This window comes from Phocoena sinus, chromosome 1 (genome assembly GCF_008692025.1).
Source record: "Phocoena sinus isolate mPhoSin1 chromosome 1, mPhoSin1.pri, whole genome shotgun sequence".
Lineage (NCBI taxonomy): Eukaryota > Metazoa > Chordata > Mammalia > Artiodactyla > Phocoenidae > Phocoena > Phocoena sinus.
The window spans coordinates 886,882-907,686 of NC_045763.1; the positions used below are offsets into that span (position 1 = coordinate 886,882).

General features: G+C 49.8%; 1 protein-coding gene across 1 annotated transcript in view; it reads right to left on the reverse strand.

Moving 5' to 3' along the window:
* Positions 1-20,805, reverse strand: part of CFAP74 (cilia and flagella associated protein 74) — a 77,076-nt gene that overhangs the window by 20,442 nt on the left and 35,829 nt on the right. The window contains exons 18-23 of the mRNA XM_032650577.1: positions 19,997-20,063; positions 19,538-19,627; positions 13,382-13,546; positions 12,158-12,320; positions 2,494-2,564; positions 1,968-2,090 (exon numbers count right to left, since the gene is read on the reverse strand). Of these exons, the coding sequence (XP_032506468.1) occupies positions 1,968-2,090; positions 2,494-2,564; positions 12,158-12,320; positions 13,382-13,546; positions 19,538-19,627; positions 19,997-20,063 (679 nt within the window). The remainder of the gene's footprint in view (positions 1-1,967; positions 2,091-2,493; positions 2,565-12,157; positions 12,321-13,381; positions 13,547-19,537; positions 19,628-19,996; positions 20,064-20,805) is intronic.

Here is a 20,805-nt window from a genome sequence, read left to right on the forward strand (position 1 = left end):
TTAATATCCAAAATATATATAACAGCTCATACAACCCAATATCAAAAAACAAACGACATAATTAAAAAATGAGCAGAAGGGAATTCCCTGGTGGTCCAGTGGTTAGGAATCCACGCTTCCACTGCAGGGAGCCCGGGTTTGATCCCTGGTCAGGGAACTAAGATCCCACATGCTGTGTGGCATGGCCAAAAAAATAAAAAATAAACAAGTTAAAAAAAAAATGAGTAGAAGACCTGAATAGACATTCTTCCAAAGAGGACATGCACATGGTCAACAGGCACATAAAAAGATTCTCAGCATTGACAACCATCAGGGAAATCCAAATCAAAGCCACAATGAGATATCACCTCACACCTGTCAGAATGGCTTTCATCAAAAAGTCTACAAATAACAAGCGTTGGAGAGGATGTGGAGAAAAGGGAGCCCTCATGCACTGCTGGTGGGAATATAAACTGGTGCAACCACTGTGTAAAACAGTATGGAAATTCCTCAAAAAGCTAAAAATATAACTACCATATGACCCAGCAATTCCACTCTTGGGTATACATCTGCAAGAAACAAAAACACTAATTTGAAAAGATATATGCACCCCAATGTTCATGGCAGCATTATTTACAATAGCTAAGATAGGGAAGCAACCTAGGTGTCCATCAACAGAGGAATGGATGAAGAAGACATGGTGCATATATACAACAGAATACTACTCAGCCATGAAAAGAATGAAACCCTGACGTTTGCAGCCACATGGATGGACCTAGAGGGTATCATGCTTAGTGAAGTCAGTCAGACAGAGAAAGACAAACACTGTATGTTATCACTTATATGTGGAATCTAGAAAATAAAACAACTGAATGAATATAACAAAACAGAAACAGACACACAGATATAGAGAACAAACTAGTGGGTACCAGTCGGGAGAAGGGTCGGGGGAGGGGCAAGATAGGGGTACAGGATTAAGGGACACAAACTACTATGTATAAAATAGATAAGCTACAGGGACTTCCCTGGTGGTCCAGTGGCTAAGACTCTGCACTCCCAATGCAGGGGGCCTGGGTTCGATCCCTGGTCTGAGAACTAGATCCCGCATGCCGCAACTAAAAGATCCTGCATGGCACAACTAAGACCCGGCGCAGCCAAACAAATAAATAAATATTTTAAAACACAGATAAGCTGCAAGGATATACGGGACAGCACGGGGACTATAACTGAGTTGCATAATTTTTTTTTTTTTTTGGCTGCACTGCACGGCTTGGGGGATCTTAGTTCCCCGACCAGGGATTGAACCCGGGCCCACAGCAGTGAAAGCGCTGAGTCGTAACCACCGGACCGCCGGGGACTTCCCTATAATGGCTTTAAATGGAATATAATCTATAGAATTTCTGAATCACTATGCTGTACACCTGTAACTAAAAAAAATACCTCCACAAACTCAAAATCCTAGTAAGAAACAAAATATAATAGAAAAATTGGCAAATGACTTGAAAAAAAAAAAACCCACGGAGGGCTATGAATAACGTGAATAATCCAGCTAATAAATCCGTTTACAGACATTAAATACACTTTCTTCATATGCACATTTCATACGTACAAAATCAGTCTCGCCTTTGGTCACAAAGAAAACTAACAAATTAAAAAAAAGGCTTTGCAGATTATATTGTCTGAGCGTAATTCAATTTAATAAACTTATAAGAAATCTAAAAAGTAATGATGACAAATTTTAATTACTGGGAAATTAAGAACGACATCCCTAGTGATTAAGTGCAAGGTGTGTGTGTGTGTGCGCATGTGTGTGTGCGCGTGTGTGCGTGCGTGTTCACAGGTGTGAATGTGTTGGCTATGCTGCCAGCCATGCGTGCCACTGACTAGCCATGCAAGCGTGGGCAGTGCGGGCAGCAGCCTCACGTGGTCGTGGTGGAGGGAACGCAGAGGGCGGGGACCCCGTGCCCAGGGAGCAGCAGGGTACTCACGGTCGGGCACTGCTGATTCTTAAACACGACCTTGAACCTGGTGGAGACCGTTCCCGGGACAATCGGGGTGAAGATGACGGGCACTTTGATGGTGCTGAAGGGGCCAATCTCCCCCTCTGTTATCTGCACGGCAAGAGAGGTGGGCAGGGCCGCTCAGCCTTCACGTTCCCGTCATGGTGTCTCCCGTGGCCTCACTACAGCCGGGTCACTGCGGGGGCGAGTGGTGGCAGCCCCCATGTGCGCCCTCGCTCTCCTGATGACACGGTCCTTGCACACACATGCACAGCCCCCACGCTCTGGCTGGGAAGGCCCTGCATTGGTGTCTCCTCTGAGCTGGACTAGGGGTACCCAGGGCCCTGCCTCCGTGGCTCTGGACCCACCCGGCCCCAGCCTGAGACGGGGCAGCCGGACACCAGCTGAGACAGCTAACTGCCCAGAGGAGGCGAGTCCAGCGGCCAGACTAGTCTGGTCCGGCTCTGGTCAGATGGACAGACCACCCTGGGGGCCAGAAGAAGGTGGACCTGACCTCTCCCAGTGAGAACTCCGTCTGTTCCTCGTTGGGAGGTACAGTCACGATGGTGGTCAAGGTCACTTCCTCTGATTCTGGAAGAGAGGGGTCCAGGTGTGAGGCTAGCCAGGCATGGCTGGGCAGCTCTGCCACACCCGAGGCGTGGCCACCCCCAACCTGGCCTCCCGGGGCCGTGAGGCCCGAGCGGGAGCTGGGGCGCTAGGACACCATCCGGCCCCCTCCCTCTCCCAGACCAGGTGCCGTTCTGGGGCTCGGGGGGGCCACCCCAGCCCTCCTGTGCAGACAGCTCCTGACAATACCATCTCCAGCAACCCCCCCCTTTCCCAGGGCTAGGGGCCACAGGAGGCTATCATTGTGGCCCCAGGTTTGCATGGATGTGCCCCCGCAGACCCCCTCCCCCCGTGGCCATCTCCTGGTCAGGGACCTCGGGAACTCCCAGCTCAAGCCGCAGGCCTGGGGCTTCTCAGGTGGACTTGGACAGTGGGCACTGTGACCTCTGGAGCAGGAGGCTGGGGTGGGAGAGGGTCCCTAGTTGCCCAAAGCCCCAGTGCAGGGAAGGGGGTGGGTGAAGGATGCCGGCCCCAGGGCGGCCCGGTGGGTGCAGTGGCCCGAGAGCAGCGCATTGGAGAGGGGACAGCTGAGAAGTGGACCATCTGGGGCTTCACTTCAAAGCAGGAGGAGTGGAAAGTGGGCTCAAGGGGGTTTGTATGAAGAGGAGGAAACAGCAGGGTGCTGTGTCAGGGCTGGGCCAGGGTGGGGCGTGGGGAGGGTCAGCCATTTCCCAGGGACCCACCGGAGCCCGAGAGGCTCTGCTGAGCTCTGGAAATGTAACACACTGTCCACTTTCAGGTGATGATAACATGTTCGCAGCCTCATTTTCACACTCATTTAGCCTTGTCTGTGTGCACGTTGCCTGCATATTTTGAACATCTCTTCCCCACTGGTGGGCCATGGATCCCGGCCCGCCCCTCGGGATTTGGGAGGGCACCCCAAGAATGGCAGGCCATCCGTCAGGAAGGGTAGACCCTGTTTCCTCTCATCTGAGAAGGTCTTCCTGTTGACTTTGCAAGTGAACAGACCCAGTTTGATAGGAGAGGTGAAGGTCAGCGTCCTTTCTGAGTCCTTCCCCAGCTGGGCTGCCAGGCTGGCCCTGTGGAGACCCCAGGTGCACTGCTGCGGCCTGCCCCAGGCCACCACAGGGCGGTATGCACCATTTCTGGGGCCTGGGGTTGTAAAGGCAGAGGCCCCCAGTTCTGGCTCCTCCAATGTGGCAGACTTCTCATGCAGCCAGCGGCTACGACTGTCACCAGGTTGGGTGGGGGCGAGTGGGCCAGTTGGCTCCCACCACCCCACTGTTTACGTCCTTGTCTGCTTCAGGAGTTACCTCGGTGAGAGCCCAGACCTGGGCCCACGGGGTCCTTCCCTATGCCCTGAGTCCGGGCCAGACCCTGGGGTCAGCTGCTTCATCTTGCATGGATGCTGGCTGGGGTCACTTGGTGACCCGGGGTGGACTCGTGTTGGTCAGTTTGCTGGGAATACGGCGTGCTTCCACTAAGTCCAGAATCAGGCTTCTTAACGATCAGGAAGACTTTCATTAATTATGTGTGCAGTGTATCTGCTCCATGCGCCCACTCACTTCCTGGAGTTAGAGGCATTTCGACATTTTAGAACATTCTCAGCAAGTAGCTCTTTAAATACTGTCTTTTCCTGATTCCGACGGACAAGTCGCTCCTTACTCATCCTCAACAGTACACATGTTGTACTGCTTCTTTCATGTTTCCATCTCTATCTTCTAGTTCCCTGTCTCTTCAGCAGTGTCTAATCCACAGTTTAACCCAGTGATTGGGGTTTTGTTTGTTTTCAGTGATCATATTCTTACTGCTAGAAGTTTTATTTGGTTCATTTTGTTTATTTTTTTAAAAAAATAAACTTATTTATTTTTGGTTGTGTTGGGTCTTCGTTGCTGCGCGCGGGCTTTCTTTAGTTGTGGCGAGCGGGGCTACTCTTTGCTGCGGTGCGCGGGCTTCTCCTTGCGGTGGCTTCTCTTGTTGCAGAGCACGGGCTCTAGAGCGCAGGCTCACTAGTTGTGGCGCACGGGCTTAGTTGCTCCGCGGCATGTGGCATCTTCCCGGACCAGGTCTCAAACCCATGTCCCCTGCATTGGCAGGCAGATTCTTAACCACTGCGCCACCAGGGAAGTCCTTCATTTCAATTCTACTTGATCTTATTCCTTTGTGATATTTTTCAAAGTATTAAGTGTGCTTGTTTTATTTACAATGTCTGATCAGATAATGTCTGAAGCATGCAAGATTGTAAGGCTCTCTGTCGTTTGTGTTGAGGGATTTCTCTCCCATTTCTTTTTTTTAGTGTAAACATCTGAAAGCTTTGACAAATGCATACAGGGTGTATCCCCCACCGCAATCAAGATACAGAACGTTTCCATCACCTCCCACCCCAGCTCTCCCTGTGCCCCTTAGTAGTCAGCCCCTCCCCGGCTCCTGGCAACCACTGGTCTGTGTTCTGTCCCTACAGTTTTGCCTTTTCCAGAATGACACATAAATGGAATCACATGGTCTGCAGTTTTCTGCGTCTGACGTTTTTCATTAGTGTGATGTCGTGAGGTGCATCCGTGCTGTGTGTGGGTCCCCAGTTCATTCCTTCTCATTGCTGAGTAGCGCTGCAGAGCAGAGAGGTGCCAGGTTGTCTATCCACTCACCAGGCAGCAGATGTCGGCAATCACAAAGAATCCCTCTACGTGAATTCACATGCAGGGTTCTGTTTGAATGTAGTTTTCATTTCTTTGGGTAAGTACCTAGGAGTGGGGTTTCTGGGTTGTACAGGGTTTGTTCGACTTCATAAGAAATTGCTGAACTGCTCTCCACAGTGGCTATAGCACTGCACACTCCCAGCAGTGACGACGAGAGTCACGGCAGCCCCTCGCCAGCACTTGCTTCTGTCAGGGGCTGGGGTTTAATCTCGCCCTTCTAACAGGCGTGTAGTGACGGCCCATTGTGGTTCTAATTTGTTTTTCCGTCTGTCTACTGTTGTCGAGTCTTTTCATGTGCTTACTTGCCATCTACACATCTTCTTTGGTCAAGTGTCTGTTCAAGTCATCTGCCCATTTGAAAACTGGGTTATTTGTTTTCTAATTGAGGTTTCAAAGTTCTTCATACATTTTGGATCTGTTTTTTTTTTTTTTACATCTTTATTGGAGTATACTTGCTTTACAATGTGTGTTAGTTTCTGCTTTATAACAAAGTGAATCAGTTATACATATACATATGTTCCCATATCTCTTCCCTCTTGCGTCTCCCTCCCTCCCACCCTCCCTATCCCACCCCTCCAGGCTGTCACAAAGCACCCAGCCGATCTCCCTGTGCTATGCGGCTGCTTCCCACTAGCTATCTATTTTACGTTTGATAGTGTATATATGTCCATGCCACTCTCTCACTTTGTCCCAGCTTACCCTTCCCCATCCCCATATCCTCAAGGCCATGCTCTAGTAGGTCTGTGTCTTTATTCCCGTCTTACCCCTAGGTTCTTCATGACATTTTTTTTTCTTAAATTCCATATATATGTGTCAGCATACGGTATTTGTCTTTCTCTTTCTGACTTACTTGGATCTGTTCTTTATCAGGTCCGTGATTTGCTAATATTTTCTGCCAGTCAGTGGCTTATCTTTTTCTTTTTTTGCGGTACGCGGGCCTCTCACTGCTGTGGCCTCTCCCGTTGCAGAGCACAGGCTCCAGACGCGCAGGCCCAGCGGCCATGGCTCACGGGCCCAGCCGCTCCGCGGCATGTGGGATCTTCCCAGACCGGGGCAGGAACCCGCGTCCCCTGCATCGGCAGGCGGACTCTCGACCACTGCGCCGCCAGGGAAGCCCTCAGTGGCTTATCTTTCATTCTCTTAACAGTCTGTTTAGAAGAGCAGATAGTTTCAGTTTTGATGAAGTCCAGAGGGTTTTTTTTTTTGGATGTACAGTTTATAGTTTAAACGGTACAGTTTAAAGAATGGATCATGCTTTTGATGTCATATCTAAGAAATCTTTGCCCAAACCAAGGTTACACAGATTTTCTCCTATGTTTCTTTTAGAAGTTTTATGATTTTAGGCTTTACATTTAGATCTATGATTTTGAGCAGCTTTTGTTTACAGCGAGAGGAATGGATGGAGGTTAATTTGGGGGCATATATTTATCTAATTGTTAAGGTCTCATTTGAGGACAAGACTTTCTTTCTCCAAGGAATTACCTTTGCATATTTGTGGGGGTCTATTTTTGGACCCTTTATCCTGTCGCACTGAAACCCTATGTCTCTCTCTCTGCCATATCACGCTATGTGTTACCCCAGCTTTAGAGGAAGTCTTGAAATCAGGTAGTCTGAGTCTTCTAACTTTGTTCTTTTTCAAAATTGTTTGTTATTTTAGGTCCTTTAGATTTCTATATAAATTTTATTTATTATTTATTTTGGCTGCACTGAGTCTTTGTAGTTGCAGCACGCATGTGGGATCTAGTTCCCCGACCAGGTATCGAACCCAGGCCCCCCGCGTTGGGAGCTCGGAGTCTTACCCACTGGACCACCAGGGAAGTCCCTCCATATAAATTTTAGAATCAGCTTGTCAATTCCCATAAAAAGCCCTGCTAGATTTTGATTAGAATTGCATTCATCTACAGCCAGTTTTGGGAGAACTGACCTCTTAACAATATTGAGACTTTCCATCCACAAGCTCCGTGGATCTCCCAATTTATTGAGGCCTTTGATTTCTTTCATCAGAGTTTTGTAGTTTTCAGCATACAGACCCTGAACATTTTTTCTTAGCTTTATAACTTACTAGTTCATGTTTTTGGTGCTGTTATAAATGATACTTATAAAAATTTAATTTCCAATTGTTAATTTCTATCTAGAAATATGCTTGATTTTTGTATATTGTATCCTGTGACCTTGCTAAACGCGCTAGTTCTGTAACTTTTGGGGGATTCTTTGAGATATTCTAGATAGACAGTCATGTTGTCTGTGAATAAAGCTGATTTTATTTTTTTCTTTTCAAACTTTCTTTTATTTCCTTTTCTTGCCTTATTGTGCTGAATAGCTATGAGTGAATGAACATCTTTGCTGTACTCCCAACCTTCAGGAGAAGCATCCAATCTTTTTTTTTTTTTTTTTTTTTTTTTTTTGCGGTACGCGGGCCTCTTACTGCTGTGGTCTCTCCAGACGCGCAGGCTCAGCAGCCATGGCTCACGGGCCCAGCCGCTCCGCGGCATGTGGGATCTTCCCGGACCGGGGCACGAACCCATGTCCCCTGCATTAGCAGGCAGACTCTCAATCACTGCGCCACCAGGGAAGCCCGAAGCATCCAATCTTTCATCAAGTATGATGTTAACTGTTAGGTGTAGTTTTTTGTTTTTTTTTTTTTGCGGTACGCGGGCCACTCACTGTTGTGGCCTCTCCCGTCGCAGAGCACAGGCTCTGGACGCGCAGGCTCAGCGGCCATGGCTCACGGGCCCAGCCGCTCCGCGGCATGTGGGATCTTCCCGAACCGGGGCATGAACCCGTGTCTCCTGCATCGGCAGGCGGCCTCGCAACCACTGCGCCACCAGGGATGCCCAATATTGGATGATTTTTGAATGCTGAACCAGCCTTGTGTTCGGAGGACAGACCCCACTTGCTTATGATGTATTATCCATTCTCACATCCTGCTGGATCCATCTGCTAGTATCGTAATGAAGAGGCAGAGCAGTTTTTGACTGTGAGCACGTGCTTCCTGGCACTTTTACCTGTGGAGTTCCTTGAGTTCTGAGCTGAAGCTGCACTTCTCCAGAGAGGGTTGGCCTTTGTGTGGCTGGGCCCCGAAGCTTGTCCAACCTGGGACCACTTTCCCCTAAAGTCTCGGCTGGAGACAGCATGGGGTCGCAGGTCCAGGCTGCAGACCCACACGGGACTGGCTGATGGTTTTCTTTTCTTTTTTAAAAAAAATTTATTTATTTATTTATTTTTGGCTGCACTGGGTCTTCGTTGCTGCGCGCGGGCTTTCTCTAGTTGCGTCGAGTGGGGGCTACTCTTTGTTGCAGTGCGCGGGCTTCTCATTGCGGTGGCTTCTCTTGTTGCCGAGAACGGGATCTAGGCACGCGGGCTTCAGTAGTTGTGGCATGCAGGCTCAGTAGTTGTGGCTCACGGCCTCAGTAGTTGTGGCCCATGGGCTTAGTTGCTCCGCGGCATGTGGGATCTTCCCGGACCAGGGCTCGAACCCGCGTCCCCTGCATTGGCAGGCGGACTCTCAACCACTGCGCCACCAGGGAAGTCCCGGATGATGGTTTTCAACCATCAAGGTGACCCCCTCGCCACCTTTAAAGGGCAAGGGGCCCATGCTGCTGCTTCCTTGCTGCTCTGCTCCGTGGCAGCTCATACTCGTGATGTACTTCTCCGCCACGTGTGCAGCCCTCTGAGGCAGACCCTTTGCTCTGAGCACTCCTGCCGCGCCCCATGCTGCAGCCGTGAGGAAGGTTCAGGGGCCCACGCCGGGAGCTGCACAGCTGATGCGAGGACCCCCACGAACCTCCCGTGGGGGGTGGCCCAAACTCCACTCGGGAGGCGGCCCCTCCTGACGTGTGGTGCTGGGGGTCAAGGCCAGCTGACCCCCTGAGCCAGCACAGGAGGCAGAGGAGGTGAGGAGGGAGCCCTACCCACTCACCCTCTGTCCCCCTGGGAACAGAACCATCTGTGTGCACCCCAGCGTCTCTCCTCTCTCCACGTTTTGTAATCTCTGTTCTGATCCGCTGATCCATGTGTCCTTATCTGGACCACACTGTCTTGATTACTGTAGATTTAAAGTAGGTCTTGAAGCCACGTGTGAGTTTACAAAAACGGTCTTTTGAAAGATGCTTTCCTGGAGTATTAGAAAAATACCGAGGCAGGGGTCCCATGCACCCCTGCATCCCATGTTCACACCAATGTTTATCAACAGTCCCCCAGGGGCTTCCCTGGTGGCGCAGTGGTTAAGAACCCGCCTGCCAATGCAGGGGGACACGGGTTCAAGCCCTGGTCTGGGAAGATCCCACATGCCGCGGAGCAACTAAGCCAGCAAGCCACGACTACTGAGCCCGAGTGCCACAACTACTGGAGCCCGCATGCCTAGAGCCCACGCTCTGCAACAAGAGAAGCACCGCAATGAGAAGCCCGTGCACTGCAACAGAGAGTAGCCCCCACTCGACGCAACTAGAGAAAGCCCGCACGCAGCAACGAAGACCCAGTGCAGCCAAAAATAAATAAAAAATAAAATAAACAAATTTATACACAAAGAAAACATATGGAAATGCAAGTACCTAAAACATCCAAAGCAAATACCTTGCCAAAAAAAAGAGCAAAGTTGGGTGACTTAACACTACATGGCTTCAAGGCTAACTCTAAAGCTACAATAATCCAGATGGATGGTGCTGGGTCAGGAGAGGTAAATGGGTCAACCGATCAGCGTACAGCGTCCAGAAGTATACCCACACGTTCAATCCATTTGCAACAAAGGTAACAAATCAATCCACCAGGGAAAGGAAAGTATTTTCAACCTGTTTTGCAGGAACAATGGGACATACACGTGGGAAAAAGAAGAGCCTTGGCGTCTACCTCACATCACACACAGAAATTAGCTGGACCACAGACCCAAACGTAAGAGCCACGTCTTATGTCCTTGGGATAGGGGAAAAGTTGCTATAAAGGCATAAAGCACACACCTTAAAAGAAATGATGGGTAGATTTGCAAACATTAAAATTAAGAACTTTGGGACTTCCGGGACTTCCCCGGTGGTCCAGTGGTTAAGACTCTTTGCTCCCAATGCACGGGGCCCGGGTTCAATCCCTGGTCAGGGAACTAGATCCCGCACGCATGCCACAACTAAGAGTTCACGTGACGCAACTAAAGATCCCTCATGCCGCAATGAAGATCCCGCGTGGCGCAACTAAGACCCGGCGCAGCCAAATAAATAAATAAATAGAACTTTGGGACTTCCCTGGCGGTCCAGTGGTTAACACTCTGCACTTCCAATGCGAGGGGTGTGGGTTCGATCCCTGGTTGGGGAACTAAGATCCCACATGCCACGTGGCATGGCCAAAAATGTAAATAAATAAAAAATAAAATAAAATTAAGAACTCTGACTTAAGAAAAGAGATCATCAAGGGAGTAAAAGGACAAGCCGCGACTTCGACTTGGAGGCAATATTTGCCACCTCCTAACCGACAAAGGCTAAGTATACAGGACCTGGGAAGAACTCCTATGACTAAATAAGGAAGGACAAACCACCCCGCAAAAAAGTGGGTGAAAAGCTTGAACAGGTATTTCATACAAAAGAAAATACAAATGGTAAACAGGCACCTGGAAAGACAGGCAACCTCACTGGCGGCGTGAGCAGTACAGACGGGAGCCTCCCTTCCCAGGCCTCCAGACCGACCCCGCGGAGCTGCCCAGTGGGACCCAGCCAAGGGCCGCGGGTGGCTGTAAGCTCTTGAAATGTGGCTCCTGGGAAGGAGGAACGAAATTCTCCTATTACTTAATTTTGGTTAATTTAAATCTGAATAGCCAGATGTGACTAGTGGTAGCCGCACTGGGTAGCGCAGTCCCAGCTGCAGCCACGCGGGACAAGAACAGATGCAGTAACAACAGTGAGGCCGCGCGTCCCCCGCGATGCGCCGAAGACGCGCCCCAGGGAGACTCACACACTTGGAGACGCCGCCTGAGCCCCTGCGCGCACGGCCCGCGCCGTGAAATCCCCCTGATGTGAGCCGGTGGGGGTGGCCTGTGACCGAGGCATGTTCGTGAGAGGAGCCGCCACGCAGAGGACCCCCGTCCAGTCCACGTGGACGCCCCACAGAGCTCAACGCCAAGCAACGTAACGACTCAGGATGTGCTCCCGCGGCCCCGACGCTGCAGAAATGCAGCCCTTTCTGACTGTGGCCGTGGAGGGAAAACGCAAAGGGAGGCAAGGAAACGCTGAAGACAACGCCAGAGGGACGCCCCTGGGGAGGCGGTGTGTCCGGCGAGCGCGGCCGCGTGGGCCCTCGTCCTCCTCAAGCTCGGCCTGGGCTCGGGCTGCCGACTTCCTCGCTCTTCTTTAAACTGTCCTCACGTGTTATACGCATTTGACTTCCGGACGGAGTTCAGGGTGGCCCCAGCCAGCCTGGGGCCTTCAGCGACCCTCTCAGCAGAGCCCCCGGCCCCTTCCCCATCCCCTCCCTCCCTCCACCAGGCAGGGCTCCTCAGATGTCCCAACAAGGGCCACCAAGGGCAGGGAGGAGGGCAGTTCCCCTTGTGGCCAGCCTGGTGGTCCAAAGCTGCGCATTTCCTTTAAGTCTTCTGTCAGCTTAAATATGGATGCAAATTTTAATCCACTCCACAACCAGTATGTAGTTGAATATATAAATACGTATGAATATTTTCTTACTTACTTAAAACTGGAGCCCTGGAAAAATTCTGCACCGCCCAGCCCCCTGGCACCACACTGGCACAACCGGGCTTTGCCGGACGCAACCGTGCTTGGAGTGGCTCCTGGAATCTGTCCTTCTGGGGCCCTCCGACCCGGCCTGCCAGCCCCTCTGCCCGTCAAACGGCTGGGGCTCGGGGCCCTGCTGCCAAGGCGGCCCAGGGCTGCGTGCTGAGTGCAGGCCGCGGGCCCGGCTCACCTACGGGGCGCCCCTCCTCCTTCTCCTTTATGTCCAGTTTTCCAGACTCCTTCCGGCTCGGCACATCTGCGGGCACAGACTCATTGCCCGCCGTCAGCTGCTCGGAAAAACTGGTGGTGACTTTACTGTCAAAACCTTTGTCTTCACATGTAAAGCTACTGCTCTGAAAAAGAGAATGTGACACCTTTACTGGCAGCTTCCACTTGCCTATCCCATCATCCGTCCACACCCGCCATCTGGGGAGGGCCACGTTGAGAGCCTGGCCGTATCCGGGCTGGGGGCCGCGGGCTCCCACAGCACCCCTCAACAGCTCTCTGGCGACCCGTGCCAGGCTCGTCCGGGGCTCAGGGCCCCTCTCGCCCAGGCGGGCTCCGCCGTGGCCCCGTCCCGGAGCCTGCTGCATGTGCGCACCCAGCCAAGTTCCTCCAGGACGCCTGCTCTTCCCCCACACGGGCTTGGGCCCCCCAGGCTCCAGCCCCGAGCTCTCCTGGCTTCAGCTCAGATCCCAGCAGGCTGAGAGCGGCCCAACCCCACCTCTGCTCCTTTCCCAGAGGTCACTGACCCCCAGTCCTCTCCCCCGGGCTCACAACAGACCGAAGGAGTGCCTGCCGCATGCAACTCAGGGGCCCGGGGGGACACACAGGGCACTGCCGGGGTGGAGCTGCCGTCCAGCCGGACAGACACCCACCAGGAGAGGGCCGGTGCCCGCGGGGAGCCCTGAGGGCCCAGGCACTTGTCCTCACCCTCAAATAATCCCCCCCAGTGTCCACTGGCTGTGCTGGAAGTTCTCTCCACCGATGGGGTCCCACCTGTTTCCGCTTCCTCAGCAGCACACGTGCACAGCCTTCCCGTGAGAGGACCAGGGCCCCCCTCGCACCTTTGGGAGAGGTGCAGGTGCGGGGCAGGGTTTGCTGTGCTTTTCAGTCTGGGGTGTCTGGGCTGGGCCGCCCGTCCCCGCAGGCTGGGACTCCAGGGCCTGGAGCACTTGGCCACCACCTTGCCAACACGCACGGCGGGGCAGCCCCCTGCTGCCCTAGGCGCACTCCTTACGGAGACAGATCTCCTCTACCCAGACTGACCGGAGGCCGTCCTGCTGCTGGGCCTTCTCCCGCCCACACCGACGCGGCCCTTTACACTCGTGGGACTGTGTCTCGGGGCGGGAGATGCCACATGCTGCCCTTGGCTGCGCAGTCACGGCGTTGACCAGGAGAGTAGCACACTCACTGTGTTGAAGACCGACGGGGACGCATCCACCTCACAGCACTCCGATGCCAGGAGAAACCTGAACCTGGTGCCCAAGCCCCCGAGGTTGGTCAGCGTGATGGTCCGGGATGCAGTCTCACCCACCACATAGCTGCCGAAGTCGATGAGCTCCTTGTCGAGGGACAGCTGCCAAAAGACCCCGAGTGAGCCAGGGTGACCACACCAGGCTCACAGCAAGGTCTCTTCTCCCACCTGTCACCCTGCACCCGTGAGGGGACACAGGAGCTCTGGCCCTGTCTTCATGCTCAGAGGTGAGGCCTGCCTCTGGCTCATGGCGGGAGGCAGGGCCTCTGCACAGTCCAGGACACAATCCACATCCCAGAAATCATAGACCTGTGTACTGACCATGGCAGTGTGGGAGCACCTGAGTGCAAGTTTTGAAAAGTCAGGGACTTCCCTGGCGACGCAGTGGTTAAGAATCTGTCTGCCAGTGCAGGGGGACACGGGTTCAAGCCCTGGTCCGGGAAGATCCCACATGCCGAGGAGCAACTAAGCCTGCGCGGCACAACTACTGAGCCTGCGCTCTAGAGCCCACGAGCCACGACTACTGAAGCCTGCTCCACAGCAAGAGAAGCCACCGCAATGAGAAGCCCGCATACCGCAACGAAGAGGAGCCCCCGCTCGCCGCAACTAGAGAAAGCCTGTGCAGAGCAACGAAGACCCAAAGCAGCCCAAAATAAATAAATTTATTAAAGAAAAAACTTACATTACATTACATTACATTACACAGCTTACATTAAAAAACAAGACAGGGAGTTCCCTGGCGGTCCAGCGGTTGGAACTCTGAACTTTCACTGTGGAGGGCCAGGGTTTGATTGCTGGTCGGGGAACTAGGATCCTGCAAGCCGCGTGGTGCAGCCAAAAAACCAAAACCGAAACCAAAACAAAACATAAAACAAGACAGATCTCAAATCAACAACTTATGTTTGCTACTGAAGAAATTAGGAAAAGAACAAACTAAATCCAAAACTAGCAGACAGAAGAAAATAATAAAGATCAGAGCAGAGATAAACGAAAGAGAGAATAGAAAAATAAAGAAAATTAATGAAATCAAAAGTTGGTTCTTCAAAAAGATCAGCAAAATCGACAAACTTCTGCTAGATGGACTAAGAAAAGAAAGACTCAAATTACTAAAATCAGAAATGAAAGTCGGGACATTAATACTGATTCTACAGAAGTAAAAAGCATTGTAAGTGAGTACTATAAACAATCATACCAACAAACACAGATGAAATGTACAAATTCCTAGAAAACAAAAAACCTACCAACACTGAACCAGAAAGAAATAAGACAATTTGAATAGACCTATGACTAGTAAGAACATCGAATGTATAATAAAAAAATCTCCTGACAAAGAAGAGCCCTGAACCTGATGGCATCACTGATGAATTCTACCAAACAGTTAAAGAATACCAACCCTTCTCAAACTTTCCAAAAAAACTGAAGAGGTAGAAACACTTCATAACTCATTCTAGGAGGCTGGCATAACCCCGATACCAAAGCCAGACAAAGATACCACAACAAAAGAAAAGTACAGACCAAAATGCCTTATGAATATTGATGCAAAAACCCTCAACAAAATATTAGCAAACAGAATATACACAATGACCAAGTGGAATTTATTCCTGGAATGTAAGGATGGTTGAATGTAAAAATATCAATCAATGAAGTATGTGACATCAGCAAAATGAAGGGGAAAAACCCACACGATTATCTCAATTGATGAAGAAAAAGCATCTGACAAAATTCAACACCCTTTTATAATAAAAGCACTCAACAAAATAGGAATAGAAAGAAACTACCTTAATATAATAAAAGCCAAATATGAAAGCAACATAACATAATATTGCAATATAACATAACATAATATTCAATGGTGAAAGACTGAAAGCTTTTACTTTAAGATGAGGAATGAGGGAAGGATGCCTGCTTCCCCCACTTCTATTCGACATAGTACTAGAAATTCTAGTCACAGCAATTAGTCAAGGAAAAAACGGTATCCAAGTTGGAAAGGAAGAAGTAAAATTATCTCTGTTTGCAGATTACATGATCTTATATGCAGAAAATCCTAAAGACTCCACAAGAAAGCTGTTAGATCTAATAAACAAATTCAGCAAAGTAGCAAGATACAAAGTCAACACACAAGAATCAGTTGCATTTCTGTACATGAACAATGAACAATCTGAAAAGGAAATTACAAAAACAAATCCATTTACAATCACATAAAAAAAGAATAAAATTTTTAGGAGTTATCTTAGCCAAGGAGGTGAAAGGCTTGTACAATAAAATTACAAAACATTGTTGAAAGAAGACATAAATAAATGGAAACACATCCCACATTCATGGACTGTAAGACTTACTATTGTTAAGAAATCAATATTACCCAAAGCAATCTACAGATTCAATGCAATCCCTATCAAAATTCAAATGACATTTTTTAAAGCAACAGGAAAATCCATTCTAATATTCATATGGAATCGCAAGGGACCCAGAATAGCCCCAAAAATCTTGAAAAGGAAGAACAAAACTGGAGGAGTCATTCTTCCTCATTTCAAAACTTACTGCAAAGCTACAGTGATCAAAACAGTGTGGCACTGGCATAAAGACAGACATATAGACCAATGGAGTAGAACAGAGAGCCTAGAAATAAACCCTCACATATATGGTCAAATAACTTTTGACAAGGGTGCCAAGACCATTCAATGGGGGAAAAGACAGTCTTTTCAACAAATGGTCCCGGGAAAAGTGGATGTCCACATGCAAAAGAATTATCTAATTCCATACACAAAAATTAACTTAAAATGGATCAAGGGCCTAAATATAAGACCTAAAACAATAAAACCCTTAGAGGAAAACAAAGGGTAAAATCTTCACAACACTGAATTTGGCAATAATTTCTTAGATACTACACCAAAGGTGCAGGCAACGAAAGAAAAAATTGACAAATTGGACTTCATGAAAGTTGAAAAAATTTTATATCAAAAGACATTTTCTATAGAGTAAAATGACAGCCCAGAGAATGGGAGAAAATATTTGCAACTCATATATCTGATAAGGGGTTAATACCCAGAATGCACAGAGAACTCCTAAAACTCAACAACAACAAAACAAATAACAACCAAATTCAAAATGAGTAAAGGACTTGAATAGACATTTTTCCAAGGAAGACATACCCATGGCCAACAAGCACATGAAAAGATGCTCAACATCACCAATCATCAGGCAAATGCAAATCAAAGCTACAATGAGACACCACCTCACACCAATCAGGATGGCTCCTGTCAAAAAACCCCAGAAAACAACAAGTGCTGGTGAAGACGTGAAGAAATTGGAACTCTTGTGCACTGTTTGTGGGAATGTAAGATGGTGCAGCTACTGTAGAAAACAGTGTGGAGGTTCCTCAAAAGATTAAAAATAGAACTACCATAGTTGCTGCTCCTGTCCCATTGTCACATGCCCCTCCCCCTCTCCTGAAGTGACTCCAGGGGACTTAAAGGGCCAGCACACTTTTTTTCCTCCCCTCCTTCATTTTTCTCTTTTTCCTCATTTGTGAGTCAGATATTAAAGGTTAGGACGTATACAGGGAAAACAAGGAAGTGACCAGGCACGCCTAGGGAAAGGCTCAGAAGAGACCTGGGAAGACAGTAAGGTTACATCTGAGGCTGATCCTCAGAACAGAGAGAGCTGACAGCGATCAAAAAGCAAAGAAACAGAAACAATAACAAAACACAGCAAACCCTGGAAAAGGGGAAAACCTGATTTCCAGAGTTACCACATTATTAGATTCAAATGTCCAGTGCTCTGCAATCATACAAAGAAACAGAAAGTATGATTCGTTCAAAGAAAAAACAAATCAACAGAAACTGTCCCTGAAAAGGACTTGATGGCAGGTCTACTTGACCAGGACTTTAACACAACTGTCTTAAAGATGCTCAAAGAGGTAAAGGAGGTAAAGGAAGGTGTGACGGGAGTCAAGAAAATGATGTGTGAACAAAATGGAAATACCAACGTTTCTAGAAAGAAACAACAACAAAAATCTGGAGCTGAAAAGTACCAGAACTGAAGTGAAAACTCAGTAGCAGGATTTAGAGGTGAATCTGATCAGGGAGAAGACAGAATCCGGGAACCTGAAGACGGGACAATGGGGTCATCGAGGCCGAGGAAGAGGAAGAAAAAAGGCTGAAGAAAAGTGAACAGAGCCTGAGGGGTCTGTGGGACACCATCAAGGGGCCACTATATGCATTGTGGGGTCCTAGGAGGAGGAGAGAAAAGGGCAGAGAGAGAATACTTCAGAAAATAATGGCCGAAAGGTTCCGGCATTCGATGAAAGGTATGATATAAACATCCAAGAAGTTCAACAAACCCCAAGTAGGATGAACTCAAAGAGACTCGTGTTGAGACGCCTTCTAATCAGACTGTTAAAGGCCAGAGAAAGAGAGAGAATCTTGACAGCAGCAAGAGAGAAATGACCTGTCACACACAAGGAGCCTGAGGAACATTATGGGCAGGTTTCTCATCAGACTCTTTGGAGGCGAGGGGTGTGTATTTAACACCCCTGAACTGTGCACCCAGAAATGGTTACGGTGGTATATTCTACGCTATGTGTATTTTACTACAACTCAAGCCTGAAAAAAAGAGACTTAAGAACCTAATAATCCAATGCAATGTGTGAGCTTGACTGTATCCCAGCTTAAAAAATCAGAGCTATAAAAGCTGGTTTGGGGACATTTCAGTACATTGGAATGCACACTGGGTGACAGGTGATAGCTAGGAATGGGGTTAATTTTATTCTAGATGCATGCTGACATTTTATAAGGATGGGTGTTGAGTGCTGTGATATTGCCAAGTCATTTGGAAGTGGGCCAGCAAAAACAGACAGGTAGACAGCTGAGGCAAGTGGGGCAAATGTTGACAATGATTGGACTCTGGAAGTGGGTATATGGATATACATTGTACTATTCTTTCTGCTCTTCATTACTTTGAAACTTTTCTTAATTAAAAGAAAAAATCAATTCTGCACAGCAAAGGAAACCACCAACAAAATGAAAAGGCAACCTATGGAATGGGAGAAATTATTTACAAATCACATACCTGATAAAGGGTTAATATCCAAAATATATGAAGAACTCACACAACTGAATAGCAAACAAACAAACAAACAAACAATCTGATTTACAAATGGGCAGAGGAACTGAATAGACGTTTTTCCAAAGAAGACATCCAAATGGCCACCAGGTACATGAAAGGTGGTCGGTATCACTAACCATCAGAGAAATGCAAATCAAAACCACAGCGGGATATCACCTTATACCGCTGGAATAGCTATCATCAAAAGGAAAGAAATAACAAGTGTTGGAGAGGACGTGGAGAAAAGGGAGCCCTCGTGCACTGCTGGTGGGAATGAAATTAGTGCAACCACTACGGAAAACAGTATGGAGGTTCCTCAAAAAATTAAAAGTAGAATCACCATATGATCCAGCAATTCCACTTCTGGGTATTTATCCAAAGGCGCGAAATTGGTATCATCAGAAGAGTTGTGTGCACGCCCATGTTCACTGAAGCACTATTTACAAAAGTCAAGACGTGGAAGCAACCCAAGCGGCCATCGATGGACGGATGGATAAAGAAAATGTGTGGAACGTTACTCAGCCATTAAAAAGGAAACCTTGCTATTTGCGACAACCTGGATGATACTGAGCTAAGTGAACTAAGTCAGGCAGAAAAGACAGATACTGTATGATCGCACTTATATGTGGAATCTAAAACACATGGAACTCACAGGTACAGAAACAGATGGTGGTTCCCAGAGGCTGGGGTGGAGGTGGGCAAAATGGGTGAAGGGGGTCCAAAGGCACAAACTTCACTTATAAGGTCTGGGGATGTAAGATGCAGCATGGCGACTATAGCTCAAAAAAAGAAAGGGATCAAAGGGACCCCACAGGGCTTTCAGGAGGAGCAGGGTCTCCTCTGACCCGGGGTTCCTGCGATCTGGGCTGCACCCAGCGCAGGACTCGCCTGGACGTTTCCAGCATTGCCACGGGTGCCCACCTCCCCAGGCTGGACGCCTCAGGCCCCGGCTGCCCACCCTCCCAACCCGGACGCTTGGCGAGAACTCACGGAGCATTTCTTCGCTGAACATTTCAGTGGAACGGAAAACCTGCCCGTCTGAGCCAGAAACGAGACGTTTCCTTCCAGATCTTTGTTTACCTAAAAAGTAAAACCACCCAACCACGCACATATTCGCAGCCTTCCGCGGTGACATGTGCCGTCCGCACAGTCACAGCCACCACCCCCCGCCCGAGGGAGGGGTCCACGGAGCGCGCCCCCCTCGGACCCGCTAGCATGAGTGGTCACACCTGGCAGCCAGCGACACAGAGGAGCCGCCTTGTCACCCTGCTGGCATTGAGGAACATTCCAATATGTTTTGGGCATAAAACAGCCTAACGGGGGCCTGCGTGACCCCTTCTGAGGCGTGTCCCTCCTCCATCACAGCACTCCGGGGAGCCTGGGGGGCAGCGGAGACCCCGATCCCACCCACCACCCTCCCCTCTTCCACGGCTTGGGCTCAGCACTCACCGTGGGCTTGAAGGTAACAAGCACGTCACAGGACATGCCGGCTGGCATGGGACCAGGGGGGTCAAAGCTGCAGGCGCAATGAGGGCAGGAGGTGAGCGCCCTGTGCTCATGCAGAAGCCACTGTCCAAACGGCCGGCGCCCCAGCGGGGCTTTGGGGCCCCCCCTTGCCTGTCCTGGGTACTGAGCCCCTGCTGCCTCGCCAGGACTCAATTCACAGGAGATGCTCGAGGAACATCTGAGAGTCAGTTGTGTGAGTGAAGGGCTGAGGGAAGGAAGGAAGGAAGCGGGGGGGGGGGGGGGGGGGGGGGGGGGGGGGAGGGAGGGAGGAGGAAGAGGGGAGGGAAGGGGGAGGGGGGAGGGAGGGAGGGAGGGAGAGAGAAGGAGGGAGGGAGGGAGAGGGGAGGGAGGGAAGGGGGAGAGGAGGGAGGGAGGGAGGAGGGAAGAGGGAGGGGGAGGGAGGGAGGGAGGGAGGAGGAAGGGGGGAGGGGCGGAGGGAGGAAGGAGGCAAGTCCCCAGGGGCCAACTCCAGAGGGCCAGATGCTCTGGGGTGAGCAGTGGTCACAGTCCCCACGAGAACACGTGCCAGGCCTGAACCAAGGATCTAGGGTTTCAGGATCAAGGTCAGGTGTGTGAGACAGGTAGGGAGCTGGGACCGTGGGCCTCGCATTCAGCTGGAGCCCTCTGAGCTCCACTTTCAGTGAAAGACCCAGAAAAACAGCCCCACCTTCCTGGGGACACTTGGAGGGACCTGGTCTGGATTTGGGTGAGGAAAAGAAGCCCCCGACAAAATTTCTAACACAAAGTCCATT